The following is a 20,716-nucleotide window of genomic DNA, read 5'->3' as shown; positions in this document are numbered from 1 at the left end:
GAGAGTAGCTTCATGTGCAACTGTTAGCATGTTTGAAGAACAGCTGGTAGACTCTTGTTCTGTTATGTGGTATAACATCATCACATATAGCAGCTGATCATACCACTCAATTCAATCTAAACTGAAAAACTTACCAAGACCATTGCAATGTAAATAATAAGGTAAAATAAAAGACTTTATCCAATACTTTGCAAATCTTGGCAAACATGTAATTGCTGAATTTTATTCCTTGATCAATATGGACTTCCTACTGTACTCTAAAACAGACACCTTGTACTCAGCTAATTTATAAGTGGCTATTTTATCCAACATAGTTAGTGCACACTTTTTGATTCATATATTAACTAACTGATTTGCTCCAAGATGCAATGATTACAGTAAGTGGTTTGAGAACAGGGTTTGGAGAATCTATCATTTACTGATGGAGTTTTTCCTGGGGCAGAAAATTATTTGCCTGACCTGCAGAGGCAGTGTAGTATTTACATCACTGAACTACACCATTATGAGAAAGCAGCCATCTCCATGGATTGGTTGTAGTGTTAAACATTCCCTTGTGTCATCCACTACATGTATCATATAATATTTGGCAAATATCAGAACTAACAGCTATTGAAATCACTAGCTGCATGAAATATAGGTTGAGCAGCACACTTGTTAGTAATGGTATACTGCACGCACACATAGGAGTTTGAAGGGGTTCAGTTGAACCCCTAATTTTGTGATGTGAAAAAAGAAAAACAAACATGTATAATTATAGCACAGTTGGTAATGGTATTTAGCATTTTCTATATAGTTTACATTCTTCTGATGAAACATTAACATTTCTTGGATTGAAATAGCTACATGCCTCTAGACTCCCATAACATAAGTATGCTTCACATACTGATTATGATTTACACAATATTTGTTGATTTTTGATCTCCCAAATTAAAACTCCTTTTCCAAAAATTCTGTGTACAAGTTTAGGTATAGCATTTCCTTTCACACCTCTTATTGGGCAACAACTATCAAGTTTTATATGCTTCCATATTATGTTCACCAGTCTATGATGGTCACATTTCATCTTGTTGCATGGCAAGTAGAAGCCAAGCAAGAACTGGGACATTTAACCACTTTTCCTGGGATATCATCATCATATTCAGTATCCATTTTTCAGTTTAATCTTTACTAGTTAAATGGTTTTTCATTACAGTTAGAACTTTAGGTTTCATAGCAGCAACAAGTCCAGGATCTAAACACTACAAACACACAAGTACTACTCAGCAAGCACGGAAGTCCATCTGCATTTCCATACTGCCAGCAGAGTCAGTGTTCTACAGAAAAATTTTATGACTACAATATAGTGGTCCAACACAAAATCTTACCATCCACTTCTTCAAAGTTCATTAACCACTTCAATGACACATGACCTATCCTAGAAGTAAATTATCTGCCATACAAATGGCAGTGAAGTACTTGATAAATAATAAAACTGTAAGAAAACATGTTTATAACCATATAAAATTGATAGTTGATGGACATTTGTATTCAGCTTGTATATGCTATAACATGCTCTACCCCATCATGTGCTTGTTGACAGTACTAATTTGATTCTACTGTATCCAGTATCCATGTACAGGATGAATGAAATGTCTTGAAATGAACTTTTGTGCCTTAACCAATACACATTCTAGTGAATGAAATAACTTGGCATAGACCTCAATCCTTCTAAAATTAGATTTAACTTTACTTAACTTTAAAAGCAGTACTGTTACTGCTGAAACATTGGCCAAAGCATCTGTAATAAGACAGCAAGGTTAGTTCAAACCAGTCTATCACTGCTTTTATTTAAAATGCATTAGCATGAATGCATCTGTGGGTTTAGTTTGTCAGAATCATTGAAATACAATGCCTAGGTTTCCAGCTACAGCCAGAAATACCACTGACGAAGATAAGACACCATTCCTACTGCAAACCATATAATACAAGTTTCTTCAGCTGTTCAGTAAGAGCAGGTATATTACAGAGATCAAATGGCATAATGCAAGACTTGAACAAGAATTTCTTAGCTCTTCTTTCATCACAGAGTTCAACCTGCAAGCAAATTCTAGTAAATAAAGCAGAGAGGATCCTTCCAACACATCAAGAAATTTGTTGATGCATGGAATGAAAACATACTGGCATGTTTAATCAAATTAACCCACCTAGGTACACATTAAGAACATGCATTAAGAACCCCAGTGCACTTCTTAATGATAACTTCTGACTGGCATTCATGGAAACTTGATTTATTCTGTCCTTCAGCATACAGTATATCTCAATCCTGGATATATCCATGGTGCCTCAAGAAGGGCTTTATGGTAGTTGCTCTATAGAAAGCATGTTCCTAGTATTTATATTATACTGGACTATATTTGGGTTTTCCAAACCAGCTATCCATTCCAATAAAAACATGAATGGATTCTGTCAGCATATTTCCAAGAGCAATCTTTTAGTCAAGAAAACAATGGGTCTCATATGTAATTTCAATCACAATGTTAGCTAGTTGTGCAAATCAAAATTGTGCTTGCAAAACACCATAAAACAATTTGTGTACTAAATGGAAGTGAAATATCATAATCTATTTAAACTCATGTAGTTTACTGCTCTTGTGCATATTTTGTTCAACATTTAATGATTTCATAAAAGAGTTGAAGTTCATCTGGTGCTCAGGCTACACTAGCAGATAATTTCTATAATGTATTTATATATAAAAAAAACAAACAATGTTTAAGCCAAAACCCAATATTACAACTCTCACATATTTTATGATGGCACTCACCCTGATACCGAGTGAAGCTTTTCCATTCACTGCTAGCACTTCGCCACTGATAAGGATAAAGTATCTATACTGGCCAAAGCAGTAATTTACTTACAAATGACTGGCATACTGCAAGACCAAAGTGCCATTCAGTCCTGTATCAAATCAAATTCTACTTAACATCCACATACAAAGCCATGCTCAGCCCTGCAGAGGTAGAAATAACCATAACACCAGAAGAAACAGATGGCTATTTATTTACAGATCTGATCCAGAGCTCACTAGTTTAACTAGCAAACCTACCAACATTTATAGCCACCAATCTGTCCAAATTTGTAGCAGGTTTCTCTTCTCTCCTGTTCTTGCTCTATGTATCAGGACAACTCCCTACCTGCATCATCAATACACAGATCAGGTGGTCCGAGAGATCACTACCATTCAACTTGCAAACAATAATTAGAAATTCTTTAAAACATACTACTTTACAGCTATCTATAAGGAAACACCACATTAAGTCAATTGGTAATGAATGTTAGCTTTCCACTTAAAGAAATGTATGAAGGCAAAATAAATAACCAACATCAAGATGTTTTATAAGAACACTGGAAATGCTTTATTAATAATTACACCATATTGCAATTATGAAGCAATGCTACTAATTCCTACTCCCAGTGAGTAGAATGAAGCAAAGTAGATTTTCTAAACAATTTATGTTAAATCTTCTTCAGGACAAAGTGTTCATAAATTTTAAATTAATGACAAATTTCTTTATCATAAAATTATCTGCTTGTTTTCATAACATGCAATAATGTTGTGGAGCATTCCCCAACTAATATAAGACAAAGAGAAGGATGGCAATTTAAGAACTAACAAGATAATGGTTTTTAGTTCTGTTTCACATCACTTCACAATTATAAAATAAAGCAGTGAAAGTTGAAAGTCTTGTAGAATTATATACAAGATAGTCAATTTTACTATAAGAACATTTTTTTGACTTTTTTGTGCATCATATATATATATATAAAGAGTAGAGGTTGGGAATTTTACATTGTAGAATTTAGGTTAGTTTAATTTTACTTTAAGGTTATACCTAAATATTAAGAGTTGATGCATTCCCCCAACTGGCTGCATACAGCAAAAGGCAGTAGGATCTGAAATGTTGTGGGTTCAAATACACAACTGATTCACCATAGTCCCTAGTTAGTTTGACATTGGCATTTGGATTCTGTCTGACAGATGTAATATCCCTAATGTTTTGGGTGCTATAGCCACATGTTATTAGTCATGACTTAAATATGACAACGAGGACTGGTAATTGAAGAATAATTTTGGATTTTGTAGTCTCATTATAATGTTGTTTTTGTTTTGTATTAAGTTCATTATTGTTTCTAGTACTGGTTTAATCATCTAATGACACAATCTATTTAATATCATCAGTATCAGAATAACTGATTTATTTACACACACATACACACACACACATATTGGTTGGTTGGTTACATAAATGTACACTTACTTGTAAAAAGTGACACCAGAGATCAAGGAACTTAAACCTTCCAGAGAGCACAATATTCCAGTAGGCTAGAGCCATGTCTAAATCTACAACAAAAAAAACACAATAAATTTACTACAGAATCATAAAGAATACACTGCTCAAAACAATTAAAAGATAAACTTGCAATATTATAAGTATGAACAATCACTGTTTTAAAATATCTACCCCCACAGTTTATTTTTATGCAAGTTAGGCAGCTAAACTGAAAGCAAATAATCAGTCATTCAACCTACACTTGTAAATTAATATTTGGTAAATGTTGTTTTACAGATCATAAAATTTCACTTCAACATGCAGTCAATCACTGCAAATGGCACCAATGTTGCATGCTTAGAATAATAGTATTAATAAGGTCATCATTTATCAACTTCTACTCTGTAAACTAGTTATTTTCAGAGTTTCTTGAGTAACTAAAGTAGGGAAGGATATTAACATTAGTTTGGTTGAAGGTAGGGCAAATTGTACCAGAAATGCTAAGACAGTGTTGGAGTATTTTGTTCCTGTTATGACATACTCTATAAACACTACTGTGCACCTTTCTGGTTTAGATGCATACTGGCATATTAATTTTTAAAATTTAAGTAAAAATATAATTCTAATTCCATTTCAACAATGTTTAGCTCAGAAATACTTTATAAGTGATACTTTATCATTATATAACATTTGTTTAGAATAATGTATAAAAACATTTCTGAAAAACTCCAGGAAATCCTGTAAATGATATTTTGTTATATCATTTATTTAGATACACATAAAAAATTCTAAGAATATTCCAACATTCATTTTTGCACAGCTCCAGGATTCTCTGTAAACATGCTTACAGATTTCTTCAAATAATATTTCTACTTAATTATGTTTACTTTCTAAAATATTATTATTCCTTTAAAATATAAAAATTCATGCCTTGTTTTTCACAATAATTTCCTTCCCTGTCAATGGTTTTACAACTAAAGGCTTTGAATGAGGGATAGCATTGACACTAGCTAAAGCCAACATCTAAAAATGACTTTTGCAATTGTCAGTGCTTTGTCTACACATTGGCTACTTGGAGTTCTTAGATAGGTGAACAAATTATTCTGATGCATGTTTAAAATAATTCAAGATTTTCTGAGTTTCTTGTGACATTCATAAAAATGTTCTCATGCTAAACTATATCTGTTTGAAGGCTACGAGAACTCTAACAAAACGTAAGTTTATATACATTTAGTAAGTATGGCGAGCAACATTAAACTGTCCAGATGACTTGAATCCCTTTTCTGTTGAATATTATTGTTGTACTTATTGTACTCACAATAAACATAAAGAAAAGAACTTATTATTTGATGAAAATAAACTATATTTATCAGGTTTAAACTGATACTGATGAAAAATATTGTCATAAACCATAATACTTAGCCTAACAAATGTAACAGTGAGGTGACATCATTCTGGAATGTGAGGTTCAAGGACATTATTCTTTAATTATTTTGCAAATAAAGAATGTCAGAGGTACTAAAAAAGTAAAAAAAATGTATTCATTCCCTTTCAACTTAATGGTAAAAAAATAAACTACTCAAAAATCTTTGATCAACTTTATATATTGATAATTGTAACACTCAAGAACCTTAAGTTAAAAGGTTTAGCTAACATTTATATTACCAAATTTTGTAAAATACACCCACCAAAGTTATTTGTAAAGTCATCACGTTTGTTACACAATTTGAATGTATTTATACCAAGTTCCATTTTTTTATGGTATGAATAGTGTTACACAGAATACTTGTTTTACATAGATATGACATTCTCATTAGGTTGAAAGTTAACCATCACAAAATACAGTTTTGTTTTCTATCATTATGCTTATTTTCTGGTTACTTTGATTACTCACAAGAATGATGTTATAGTCTTCTGCTATGAGTGTGAAACAAAGATTTCTGTGATGGCAGTGCTTCCACTGAAATTTTATATTTTGTGAAGTGGCAACTTAACTATAATTTAAAATTACAGAGACTCACTGAGAGATTGTTTGTGAGCAGTTTGTAAACATCATACTCTAGTAGCGTAAAGATGACATTTTTGTTTCCATGATGTATTAATTATACCACTAGCATATGTGGTATATATATATATATATCAGGATTAATATGAAAGAACTTTTAAATTAAGAATAATAGCAGTGTTGTATTTTATGCTAATAATGGAACAATTTGTTGTATATAAAAGTTTGAATAGCCTGTAATAATTTCAAAATCAACTCTAGATTACCAAGCATTTTTTTATTTAATGTTTAAAACATGGTTATTATTGTCAGCGTTCATTAAGAAGAAACATTAATTCTTTAGAGGAATATTATATAAATATTTTAATCTTTTTGTTTTAAAGTTCACATAAACACGCATCATTTTAAATATCAACTCCCTCTCAAAAAACTATTGATAATATGCCAAAGGTCACAGCAGTAATGAAATATATCCAAACACTTTTTTTCACATATTACTCCTACTTTTAAGAGCTTGAAAATTAGTATTAAAAAGGTGTCATTATACATTTACCACTAAACAATCACAATAGTTCAGTCATAAGAAACTTTTATATACTGAAATTCTTTATATTAATGTTTAAAATTGTAAAGTTAGTTTTGTTCTTTAAAGAGAATATTTAATGCAGCAAAAGTGGTCCTACTATTTAACTGTTTTTAGCTTGTACCTTTATTTTATTATTTATTGATATATTTGTTTAATTAACATAATTTTTAACATATTTTCAAAGAGTTCTATGTCAGACATCTCAATGAGTATGTTACATTTTTGCTGTTCATTGTAATATTTTTTTCCATTAGGTATATTATAACCAGCAACTTTTGTCTGTTAAACTTTGCATTTGAATTTGAGACTTGAACAAAATTAGATTTTTTTACAATTTTGCAAAAGTCCATTACAAACAAAAAACTATTATATCAAACAAGAGCACTTACCCAAACCTTTTTGACCTGGATTTTTAGCATAACTAAAAGTGAAATTATAGAAGTCTTTAAATTTAAGATGATCTTTCAGCTCTGTTTCTAAAGTTGGAAGTCTACTCTTCAGTTTCTCTATAGAATCACACCTAGCCACAGAATATAAAAAAAAACAGATGCTATCAAAAGGCACATTTACAAATACTGAGATGAATATTCTTCTTTAATCAGACAATGGTCACTATAATCAATCACCTGAACTACAGAGAAACAATACATCTACAAATACCATATTTAAAAGTTTCTCTGCAATATTTTAAATCCTAATGGTATTCTATAAGCTACTGGACTCAACATCAAATCATACCAAAACACAAAAACAATGCAATCAAAAAAGATCTACAAACATTACCTAAAGTCTTTGGCATCCCTTCAATTTTTTCCATTTCATGGTGGAAATATACTCTTCAAAGCAAGAAATGCAAAATGGATATTTTTGTTATTTTAAAGAGAAATATATGTAATAACGTTACAAGCTCAAAGTATGTGATGTTACACATGTTAAGGCACTGATTGTCAGACCAAAATGACAATAAAAGTTGTGCACTTTGAAAACGGAGGAAAACATCAGATTTTTTGCCAAAACACATGCGTGTCCAATAAATTTGTTTGAGAGATCTGCATGTTCTGCAAGTGCAACATGTGCAAAATCCCTATAAAAGTGACAGGTTCTCGGTTTCCATAACTCAGTGTTAAGCCACCGACACGCAATTCAGTTACGCCAAGACTGACTGAAGCACAACGCAACAACGCCATTGGTCGCTTGGAAGCAGGCGAATCTCGATCAGATGTTGCCAGAGCTGTGAATGTCCACCCAAGCACCATCACAAGGCTATGGAATTGTCACCAACAACATGGACCAACTCATGACCGTCCGATCTGGCAGACCTCGTGTGACCACACCCGCACAAGATCTCAACATCCGGTTACGTCACCTTTGGGATAGGACCACCACTGCAACGTCTACTGCCTCAACCATACCAGGGCTGTGTAGGATTTCCAATCAGACAATACGCAACCGTCTACAAGATTCTTAGGCCCCATGTGCAACCCATCATGGTGAATGTCAACGTTTTTCAACATGACAATGCCCGTCCTCACCCAGCCCGACTCACCACTGTCTTCTTGAGACACCACAACATAAACGTTCTTCCCTGGCCCTCCAGATCACCAGATTTAAACCCCATCGAACATCTTTGGGACGAGTTGGACCGACGTCTGTGACAGCGACAACCTCAACCGCAGACTCTACCTGAGCTTGCAGCAGCTTTGCAGGCTGAGTGGACAGCCATTCCACAGGATGTGATTCATCATCTCATCACTTCCATGGGCAGGAGATGCCAAGCAGTTATTGATGCTCACAGGGGGCATACTCATTATTGACATTGAGTGACGTTAAACTTCACCTAGTGAGTATGGACTACACCTTTGCAGACTTTGGATGTTCAGCAGTGAATGTGCAAAGTTTCACAAATGTCAAACAGAACTACCCGGAATAAACTTGTTAACAATTTGTCTCATATTTTGCATTTTGCGTTTCTTTTTTTGAAGAGTATATTTAAAACAAAATTGCATGAAAATTTAAACAAACTTTTGAGCTAATGTTTTAAAAAGAAAATATTTCTTTACATTTTATAATTTCAATTTTTATGTATCTAGTCATTTTGAGCTTAATTGGTATTCATTTTCAAATATTTATTTTAATACTTTTGCCAATTCTAGAATGTCTAAAGAAGCTATTAAAATTTCCAGATCTGTGGCTTGTTCCTTAGTTTAACTTTTCATAAATTTCCTACAAGAGTTATGGTTAAACAATACCTCTAAAAACTACAATCTACTGTTTAAACAACTTTACTTACTCTACAATAATGCAAAATTTATAACTTCCTCTACTCAATCATATTCATACATGGGTTCCAGAAATTTTCAAAGTTTAGTTTCATTAGTAATTAAGATCACATGCTGCAATATCATAAAGGGGAAGCAACGAAAGGACGTGCTAATAAAAACACTAGCAGAGAAGGATAATCACATGAAAAATAATACACAAGTCATTATATTTTCATGGGATGATTGGATCTTAACAAATATAAAACTATAAAGAAAATTATTTAAAAAAAAACCCAACAAATGCATTGTTTCCTTGGAGCTAAGCAAGAATAACATTTGGAAGACTTTAGTGATAAAGTTCTGTTTGTCCACAAATTTCATGTCTTTGGTCTAATCTCAAACTTGGTAGGATGATACAAAGAACTAATAAGCATGACATAAGGTAGTTATTACCTGATCCTTCCTATAGTGGGCTATGTCTAGAGCAAAAATATGTTTGTTTACCTAATGACTCCTCAGTCTTGGACCAATTTTTATTTTTCATTTCTTTTTCTTGAGTTTTGTTTTTTAGTTTTTGTTCATTAAAAATATCAAACATTCACATTTTTGCTAAGAGAAATGGCAATTAAAATACAAGATCAGACCCTTAAAATGGCAGGACTACATTTGAAAATCCCCCTGCTCTCCATGTCTAGTATTCGAGAGCAGGATCACCAAAAAATCTCTGTTTCAGCTCAGAAAGAATAATGATATTTTTAGGTGATCTATAAAGAAGTACTTGAAATATCAACAAACACTGAGGTTGTGGAAAGGGATTAGTAAAACTAACTACAGAACCATTTCTGTAATGTGAAATTAAAGTAGTTGTAAAGTAAATTGTGTAAAACAGACTATACATATATAAATACAAATTCTTGACTCAATTTATTAGTTCAAGTTCTACATTTAATCATTATGCCCCAAATTAGGACAAGTGCTTCAGCTTGTGTTAAGAATAAGTTACATAACTGTGTAAAAAAGATCTAAGGAATATATGAACACCAAGGAAGTTATTAACATAATGTTAAACACTTTGCTAAAGGTTGAATGTCAATGTAACTACAAAAACAACATTTAAATTTCATATGGAGTTGAATATTTGAAACTCTCTTTCTTCCCCAAGAACATGCTATCAAGCTGTTGCATATAAAATGTTGGATTTTTAAAGGAAAATGCGAGATAAGTAATTTATAATAAGTAAAAGATAATAATCTTTTTGTTGTTTAATTTACTTATTCAAAATAAGCTCCTTTACATGTGTAAAAATGGTTGGTATGGATAGAGTTTGGTTTCAGTTTCTCTTATGATTTGACAGGTATCTGATTCAAATAAGGCCTTCAGTTCTTCCTCATTAATGGCTATCTGAGGGTGTCTTTGGGGCTCATTTTCAAGGCTTGACACCAGAGTGAAAACTCTTAAACCAATGTTGTGCTATGCATTCATTAGCTGTGCTATCCCCAAATGCATAACTGATATTATGAGTTGCTGTTGTCATATTGTGACCAAGCATAAACTTGTACAAGAAAATTACACAAATATCAATTCTATCCATGGTGAAAAAAATCAATATAAATGATTTATTTTCTGGAATAAGAAAAATAAGGTGACCTTGAATTAAACCAGACAATATACTATATTATGAGAAATTTATGATAATGCTTCTCCTTTTTAGCCATTAGAAACCACGTTTCAAATATGCACATGAAAATCTGCCATTTTATATTCAACAATCCGATTGTTATATACACAAGGTTACAGTAGTCAAAAGTTAAAGAATTATAAATGTTCAGTCACAAAATCAACTTTTACATATATATACACACACAAACACCACAGCAATGACATACAGATATGCTAATGTGCTATCAGTCAGCAGTCACCTTCCTACTTACCCCAGTTCTGTCATGCCACTCACAAATTCTTCTTTTGTAAATTCACATTGAGTAGCTGCTTTAAACTTCCATGCCATGATTAAAACCAATTTACTTTCAGGATTAAGACAGAGATCATCTAGAAGCCTCATGATGCCATCAACTGTAATTTTGTCAGGCTCCTGAGGGTCTGAAAATGATAAACTTTATTACTTTCTAACTTTCAAGTTTTCTTTTATGATTAAAAATAGACCAGGATGGTTAACATGATTACCTGTAAGAATCAATTACTTTGATTAGCATGAGAGGACACAATGGATTAATTGAAATTACAAATAATTCAATAAATGTCATTAAAATAATCATGTAATGAAAATCAGTGTTTCATTCATTACCGTTTCATATTATTTGACTTGCCTAAATACTCCCATTAAGATTTCTCACTGTTAGTTTTAATAATTCAAGGTTGTTCAGTTTAACTGATTAGTGTCATAACTCATGAAAATAATCAGCTAGTCAAAATTATTCACAATTATTACCATTTTAGATCATTCCAACTATCCAAGTCTCATGTGAGAATAATTAATCAGTTGTATATAAATAATTGATTAATGTGAAAATTAATGGATTATTAAATTTCACTAATTACCCATCTCTAATTAACCACCTTTGGAATTAAATTTTAAAAACATGTGTAACTTCTGGTTAATACAAATCCAAAACTTACAGGGACCAAACAATTAGATTCCAAAAAAGGGCTAATGACAAGTGAATGGGGAAAATTTGAAACAAAATGTAATATTTATGGAAAATTTTGTTCATTCTAAGTTAAGCCTTATATTAAGCCCTGTCTCTTAATATTAAGTGGCATTAAAATGTCATCCTTTTGAAAATAGTAAAAAACACTGATTCCATTTAAATTTGAAATTCACATATATTTAAACACTTTACTGCATAATCCTTAACACAGCACACAACTGAAAATGGTGTACAATGTAACATGATTGATTGTGTAACTTCAGGGAACATATGTCAATCTGTATGAACAAATATACAGTAAAACAAATAATCCATGATAAAACTTCCCAATAAAAATTAATATCTAAACACAAAATTTACAAAGTTCATCAAGTTTGTGTGTGTCTGATAAAATTTCTCAATGTTAAATACACATTTAAACAGAAATTCATGAAGTTTCTCAGAGTTATTAACATCATGGAGAAATGAGGCCAAATATCAACCCAACATTTCAGATAGTTCAGTCCCTAACTGGTGATATTTGAATCAACAATCAAGTTAAGTATCCTTCAACAAACTGCACTTGTGCAAGGACCCAAAAAGTTTTCTGTTTCAAGAGTAAATAAAATCAAAATTAACAGTAGCAAATATTTTTATTTCTTGATTTTGAACTTTATAGAAATGGTTAAAACAGGTGGCCTTCAGCCTCTCTTTTAGGGAAAAATTCCCACCACTGAACTAGAATAACTTCTGTAAATTAGTAATGTATAACAGATCTCTCAAATGCTCTTTTTTTGTATCTTTTAAAATATACATTAGCACAACAGTATTAATTCTAAGTTGGGTATAACTCTATACATGATAAAAACATAGGCAATATTAATCTCTGAGTTATTGACATGGTTTCACATCATTCTACAAGTGGGATTCACCACTGAATAATATTAATTTTTTTTCCTTTTGTCAATTACACTCAATGTAAAATTAAGTGAAATCACTCATATTCTAAGTAAAATACCTGTGAGGGACCACAGAAGTAAGAAGTAGACCAACTGCAATACTGATGGTGTTTTATTTTTGTAACTTCTATGTGGGACCCTGTAACCAACAAATTCATGAAGTCACAAGCAGTATGGTGCATAAAGTTTAGAAAAGTTTATTTAATGAGTCAATTGGCATTCATATGAACCCTACAGGTAATTCTAGAGCTTCATTATTCAAATGAAAAACTCTTTAAAAGATCATATAATGTTTTTCATAAACACCTCCGAAATTAAATATTTTTAGAACCAGATTATACGATGCCAAAACCTAATGCTACAACTTCTTTATTATTGCTGCTCATTACAATTTAAAATTATTGTTCCAATTTGTATAAAAACATACTTATAGTCCAACACTAACTTTTAAATAAACCAAATTTAAGGTGACAAATGAACAAATGAAGTTAGGCAGTTTTATTAGATTTGCAAAAAAGATTGCCTGTTTATAAAATGTCATAATCAAATAAAAAATATTTTATTATATTACATCACACAGAGTGAAATGCAAAGAGCTATGAAGCTGGATGGTTGATTGGTCAATTGATTTGGTGTTTTATGGAACAAACCAGCGAGGCCATCTACACCAAACATCTGGTAAAAAGTAAATTTAGTAAAATTCATAAAAAGAAATTAAGGTAAAACAAAACAAAGTTTGAAAAAAAAAAAGAACATAAAACCAATGTTTACATCTAGTCTACAATATTAAGAGAAAAACTACAGTAATACAAGTTTTAAAGGATGTTCTGTAGCATAACTGTAATTATCATAACTTGCCAGGAAGACTAACAGGTAGGCACAAAACCACCATAAGTCACCTGAAGTTGGCCTTTCCAGTCCTGGTTCCAAGCTATTTGACATTATGGCCATTTTCAAAAAGTAAGAGGCCATGGTGGGATGGGCTGACCAGTGGATACAACAATGTTATCCAACTAGGACTGGATATGAAGGCCAAAAGGAACAATGGCAGACCGTCTGTTCTGAAAAAGAATGGCCCACCAAGGAAGAAAAACACAACCATAGGTGGAATGCTTTGGTAAGGAAAAAAGTTTCGAAGCATATAGTAAAGATAGTTGCAAATGACAGAGGTGCAGAGAAGATTCTTGAGACTCTGTGTATAAGCTCTGGACTGGGGAAGTGCAGAAAGCCCCAGTGCAGAGCCGAAATCTTTGATGATGAATATCCAGCATCTGTAAGGCCGAGGTTCTGGCAGCGCCACAGACCAGTGATCCATAGTCGAGAGTCAATCAAATAAGAGCACGATACATCTTCAGCATAGAACATCGATCAGCTCCCCAAGTGGTGGTAGAGAGGACATGATGTTCAGTGCTCTTGTACATTTGACCCGTAGCTGCTTGGTGTTTGGTACAAAGGTCACCTTACGGTCAAAGATAAGCCCCAAGAACTTTGTCTCAGGGACCACAGGTAACACAACTTCACTGATACGGAGTTCAGGATCAGGTTGAATATCCCCTTGGAGGCAAAAGTGCATGCAAACTGTTTTAGAGAGTGAGAAGTTAAAGTCATGTGCTGTGGGGTCCAATTTAGTAAATGAGAGAAGGCAGTCTGTAGCTGCTGCTCAATATACCTCATGTTCAACGACAGACAAGATGTAAAAGTCGTTGACATAGAGCCTGTTTGCAACAGTGAGAGGGAGTTGTTCAGTGATGGCATTAATTTTTACACTGAAAAGTGTGACACTCAAAACCCTGAGGGACTCCAAGTTCCGAGAGAAAAGAATAGGAAAATGTTGAACCCACACAAACAAGAATATCCTGTTTAATAAAAATGAGCAAATGACCACACAACCCATATATATGGAGGTCTCACAAAATGCCATACCTCCATGTTGTATCATAAGCCTTCTCACTGTCAAAGAATATTGACTTCTCTGATTGATGTTTTTGGTCAAATCAGGTGGTCCATGGTGAAGGGCTGTCTTCGGAACCCACACTGAGTGGGCAAGAGAAGGTTGTTTGATTCGAGGAACCAAACAAGATGAGTATTAACCATCCTCTCTAAGGTCTTACAGAGACAGCTCCTCAAAGCAATTGGATGGTAATTTGAAGGAATCTTGGGATCCTTCCCAGGCTTAGAGAAAGGTAGAACAATAGCATGGCACCAGGCATTAGGAAAAACATTCTCCTGCCAGGTCATGTTAAAAAACAATCAATAGAATAGCAAGAGAAGCAGGAGATAGATGGTGCAGCATTTCATAGTGTACATCATCAGTTCCAACTGATGTACTGTCAGACCAATGAAGTGCCAGTTTGAGTTCCACCAGTGTAAAGGGAAGATTATAGTCATAGAGACAATCAGCTCAAAAGGAAATGGATGATCGCTCTGCCCGAGTCTTGTTGGCTAAGAAGGTGGAGGAAAAAGCAGAAGTGCTAGAGACCTGACAAAATCTTTCACCTAGAGTATCTACAATGCTCCAGGTATAAGCTACTTCCTGGCCATCAGAGAGCAAGATCGAGAGAGGGGGACAGAATTATATTGCCCACTGAGAGATCCATCTGCACACCCACTGAAGTAGTGGGATGAAATGCAGCAGCATACATCCAAGATGAAGTGGAGAACAGCAACTTTCGAGTCTCAGCATAAGTAATATTATGAATCATTTTTAAATGCTGCATCTCTTTTTCTTCCAACCATTTAGGGCAAGAACAAAAGTAGAATATGTGAGAGCCATTGCAAATGATGCAGTAAGGATCCGTTTCACACTCAGGCATCATGGCCCTTGCCACCACAACAAGCACACATTAAGGAACCACAACATGATGTCTTCGAGTGACCGAACCTCTGACACTGGAAACATCTGAGAGAGTTTGGAATGTATGGCTGTACCCTGTAATTAAGATAATCTGCCTTGATGGTGGTAGGTGGATGTAGTGATGTAAATGTCAGAATAAGAACACTAGTTGGCATCACAGACCCATCTTTATGAGTGGAGATACACCTCACTGCAGAAACTCTTTGGGTGTAGAAACCAGTGAGACTCTCCAATTCTGGGATGTTCTTCAAATCCCTCTCAACAATAACTCCTTATGATGAATTCAGAGTAGCATGGGGTGTAACCTCAGTAGGTATATCCCCAGTCGCCTTTGAATGCAAGAGGAGTTCACTGTGTTGAGATGTGGATGTTTCCACCAATGTCACCAGAGTGGAGCTTCTTTACTGACTTTGGAAAGCCAGCAAGTCCCTCTAGTCACTTCTGAATAAAAAAAAGGGAGACATCTGTCCTAAAGGTTTGTCTGAAAGAGAATGTAGGATAAGAAAATGAGATACAACAGGTATTACAGATGTTGAAGGCTGCTGCTTAGAATCTTCAAAATGTGGTCATTTACCTTTGGACTGTTTTTCACTATTTTATTTAAGTTTTTATTTCGAGGATCCATAATAAAAATAGGAATATTTTGGTGCCCACTAACCCTACCCACCATGGAGTACTATGAGGGGTGCACTATAATGCTAAACAAGAACAGTGCAGTGACACCAGGGTTTCATGAGCATTATATCCAAACACCAGCATCAGATACAATGTCCACAACACCTGTTGAGAATATTCAAGACTGGTACTTGGTTGATCCTAGCCCAAGTGAATCAGCCAACTGACTCAACAGGGGCCATCCCAAGGATGCCCATCTACATGAATTCAAGGCCAAAGTGGTGTGTTAGGGTTAGACGCCTCAACCACCAAGATCCTCTTCTCCCCTTCACGAGCTGCCACACACAGCAAATACATGGGTGGATGTTTAGATGCCAAAGGAAGTAAACTGAAAGAACAGAACCTTCCCTGGGAGGCCCCCTCACCATGTACATAAATCCACTCCGAGAGGGGAGCTGGATGATTAATAGACAGAGTTGCAACTCAACACGAGTGTCATTAATAAAGTTATAACTTGGTGACACATAGTTTACTTGCCAGGAAGAAAAATATTTTTAGAGCTCACTAATAAATCTGCAAAAGTATATACAAAAGCAGTCTTTAATATCTTATCAATTAAATTAAATCAGTTAGTAGATGTAATTCAATTTCTAACAATAAACAATTACCTCATAAAAATAATTTAATTAACAATGAACAGAAACATTTCATTACTGGCTAACACTATATGATATATAAATGCAGAAGATAGCTACAACATTAAAAGCTAAAGACATATTCCCCAAATAGTAGATAATATAATTTGACTTCATTCTGGTAAAAAGGCTTGACTTGAAGAAATGAGCAGCAAGGCCTAATTTTTATTAACTTAATTTTAATATTTATACATATATATACACACACTCACAGTGCTGTGCAAAAGTGTTAGGACAAGAGAATATTTTGTCATTCTTTACACTTTGTGAGGCTAATCTATCCATGCCATTATGGAAGGTAAATTTCAATACTATGATAATGCTTTACCATTAAAAACTGGATGAGCCAGGATAAGAATGCTTATCATTATTTAGAATTCACATATACTTGTACCAAGAGTATGTCACAAGAATTTTGCTTGAATAAGCATACTAATCAAATTTAAGATCTGAAATAAATGTCATGATACCCCAATGTTGTGTCTTAACTATGCAGAAAAGAGCTATCAAGGAGCTAGCTTAGTGTACCAGTATGTGGTAAAAGAAATCAATTTCATAGCATTCAACAAATAAACCTTGATAAAAACAGTGGTTAATACTATATATAAATTTTTTTGTCAAGCCACAGCCCAAAAAAGTACAGAGGATTATCAGTAGAGCAGAGTTCACATAAAAACTTTACATGATTCAGTTTCTGAACTCTCTGACAAATTGCTACAGACTTGAAATGTTTCTCAAACATTGACAAGTACACCCGAGATTGTTAGACCATGACAGGTAAATTTTAAAATAGGAAAGGAAGAGGAAGAACATTTAAACTCAATGATACTGAAGTTAAATATCTTTCTTTATACAGCTTTCAGGACAGAAAAAAGTCTGCTATTAATCTCAAGCAACAGATAAATGACCATATATCAAAAGACAGAAAAATTTCCTGATCTACAGTATCAAGAAGAATGAAATATTTAGTCTTGTAGCAGTTAAAAAACCTTTACTTCAATCTCTAGATATTGTGAAGAGGCTGAAATTTGCTAAAAAACTAGACTACTGATGATTGGAAAAAGTGTTTTATGAACAAATAAATCCAAGTTTAAAGTATCTGGTTCAAAACATAGGTTGTACATCTGATGGAAGAAAGGTAAATGATATTTACCTCATAGCACAGCATCTACCATGAAACATGGGGGAATGAGTGTAATGGTTTAGAGGGTGTTTTTCTGCTGAGAAAACAGGAGATATTTGCAAAATAGATGGAGTAATATATCAGCACAAGTACCATCACATACTGGCCCATTATGGTATACCCACTGATTTGTACATTATTGGTAAAGGATGGTTTCTACTACCTGGAAGATAATAACCCAAAACACTTATACAATATATGCATAAATTATTTAGCTATGAAAGAAGCTACTGGAGTCATTCAAATGATGCAAAAGTCTACACAGAACCCCAATCTCAACCCAAATGAGCAGATCTGGGATTTGATAGATCAAAACTTGACAAATAAATCAAAAGTTGCTACCAAAGAAAAGTTATGAAAGTGTATCAGACATTTGGGGTAAATTTCAAAAAGAAACTATGATGAAATATGTTGCAACAATGCCTGAAAGACCTTGTGCAGTTATTAAAGCAAAAGGACACTAAATATTAATTGTTTGCTGAACTCAGGCACTTCCCCCAAGTTTCTGTTCTACTAATATGAAGATCAAAATAATTTGATGTTTCTCCAATAAATTACCCTCCAACATTCTTTGGAAGTAGTCTAAAATTTAATTTTTTCCTTGTCATAACACTTTTACACAGTACTGTAAACATACATACACAGATCATTTGATTTGTAATCAACAATACCAAATACAAGGTATTTTCCATGATAATTTTACATTCTCAAACATATTTTTCTCTGGTGAATATTGTTTTTTAATTAATCAATTTTGAATAAATGTAAGATTTGAAAACAAAAAATGCATTATTTCACTTAATGAATACAGTATGGTTGAATATCAAATAATACAGCCTTTATATTGTTATTTATGGTAAGTTATTGTTTTAGCACTTCATTTATGCAGATTCTTTCAAATTTTCTGAAACTGATAAACACATGACACAAAATCCAAACTCATGGTGTCAACTAAAATGTCTCTGCTTATGCATTCTTAAACATTCTTGACACAAAGTGTTCTTCTATGGCTTTCAATTGTATAACAGTAATAAGAAAAATAGGGTAATTTTGCTGTGTTTCACTACACAGTACAGGTAGTTAAGAAAGATATAAATTTATTAAAAAAACAAGGGAGTTGTTGGTCCCATCCTCTAAACCAAAGTAAAACTATTAAATAAAGAAATTTGTATGTCTATCAAACTTTCCTTTAAACTCACTCAAATTTACTGTCTCCACAACATCAGAAGGCAACCCATTTCATGAGCTAACTAATTTCCTTGAAAAATAAAGTTGTCTTATATGAGGACAGTTTCTACATTGCCTACAGCAGCTCTCTGTATAATGCAGTCAGTTAGTGCTGCCACACAGTTGTCTACTGATGGCTTACAGACGATGGTAGAATCACGTTCTGCAAGAGCAGTGAAAGAGGGCCAGTTTGCTTGATCCAACTTACATGGGGGGCACACGGGTTGGGTAGCATCAACCAGTCAGTCAGTCTCTCTCAAAATTATTGGAAAATGATCACTGCCTTGTTAATTTTTGCCTACCCTCCATGAAAAGTGGGAGAAGTGAAGGAGAGCAAATTGAGAGATCAGTAGCAGTAAAGGACTGACTAGGTGCATGAAAATAAGTAGAAGAACCACTATTGAAAAAAGAATGGTTGTGATCAGAGAGCATACGCTCAACAGAGCTACCCCTTCCCATCAATACCACACTTCCCCAGAAGAGATGATGTCCATTAAAGTCCCCCAGGATTAAAAAGGGAGACAGCAATTGTTCAATGAAAGCATCATGGTCAAACCATCACTATTTGTTCTCTCTGCCTGTCACCTGAAGAAAACAAACAGTGATGGTATGACCCAAGGCTATGGCCTCCAAGGGTGTGTCAAGTGGCAAAGACAGGGTGGGCACATGCTGATTAACCAACAATACCACTCCTCCATGCACTCATCCATCACACAGCCTGTCATTTCTATGCAAAGAAAAGTGCTGAAAGGTAACTGTATCAGCCAATTCAGAAATGTTTCCTGTAAGGAAAGATATACAGAAAGGTAGGAAGCAATCAGTGTTTTGATTAGAATGTAAACCTTGACAGTTCCATTGCATCAAGGTGGCCATTTTTATTTATGTGTGGGCAACTTGGGTGGAGAGGCCTCATGTTTATGATGATGTTTTTATTCGAGGGGGGTCTATCAACCTTCATAGACTCCTGCCCGAGGTCAGTTGGGCAGGTATTTGCTGTTGGATGAGGATTCCAGTGACTGAGGACGTAAACAAACGATTGTTTTGCATCTTGGGGTGGAAGATGATGATGTACCTGAGGAAATGCCCATACCAAGATCAGAGGAATTGGATCTTGGGATTTGCTGGAATGTATGTTAGGGACAGAGATAGGTGTTGAAGTTGATTAATCAACTTTTTTAACCATGGAGGTCAAAAGACTTTTCACTTGGTTTGAGAATGATTCTTTTGGAAGTACAGAGAGAACTGTCTGCACTCAAATTGTAGCAGTGAAACAAAGTACACCAGTACATGTTCAAGATGATATGGTGAACAGCAACTTTTGAGCTTCAGGGGAAAGCAATGTTTTGAATCATTTTCAAATGCTGCACCTCTTTTTC

General features: G+C 33.9%; 1 protein-coding gene across 3 annotated transcripts in view; it reads right to left on the bottom strand.

Moving 5' to 3' along the window:
* Positions 1–20,716, bottom strand: part of LOC143236719 (DCN1-like protein 1) — a 41,767-nt gene that overhangs the window by 14,142 nt on the left and 6,909 nt on the right. For all 3 annotated transcript variants that reach the window (XR_013019726.1, XM_076475156.1, XM_076475157.1), the window contains exons 3-5: positions 11,091–11,259; positions 7,288–7,418; positions 4,296–4,378 (exon numbers count right to left, since the gene is read on the bottom strand). Coding sequence is in view for 2 of the 3 variants with exons in the window: in XM_076475156.1 (XP_076331271.1) it covers positions 4,296–4,378; positions 7,288–7,418; positions 11,091–11,259 (383 nt within the window). In the remaining variant the exon portion in view is untranslated. The remainder of the gene's footprint in view (positions 1–4,295; positions 4,379–7,287; positions 7,419–11,090; positions 11,260–20,716) is intronic.

Source organism: Tachypleus tridentatus, chromosome 13 (assembly GCF_004210375.1).
Source record: "Tachypleus tridentatus isolate NWPU-2018 chromosome 13, ASM421037v1, whole genome shotgun sequence".
Lineage (NCBI taxonomy): Eukaryota > Metazoa > Arthropoda > Merostomata > Xiphosura > Limulidae > Tachypleus > Tachypleus tridentatus.
The sequence above is the reverse complement of the archived record's forward strand: the minus strand, read 5'-3'. Positions and strand labels throughout refer to the sequence as shown.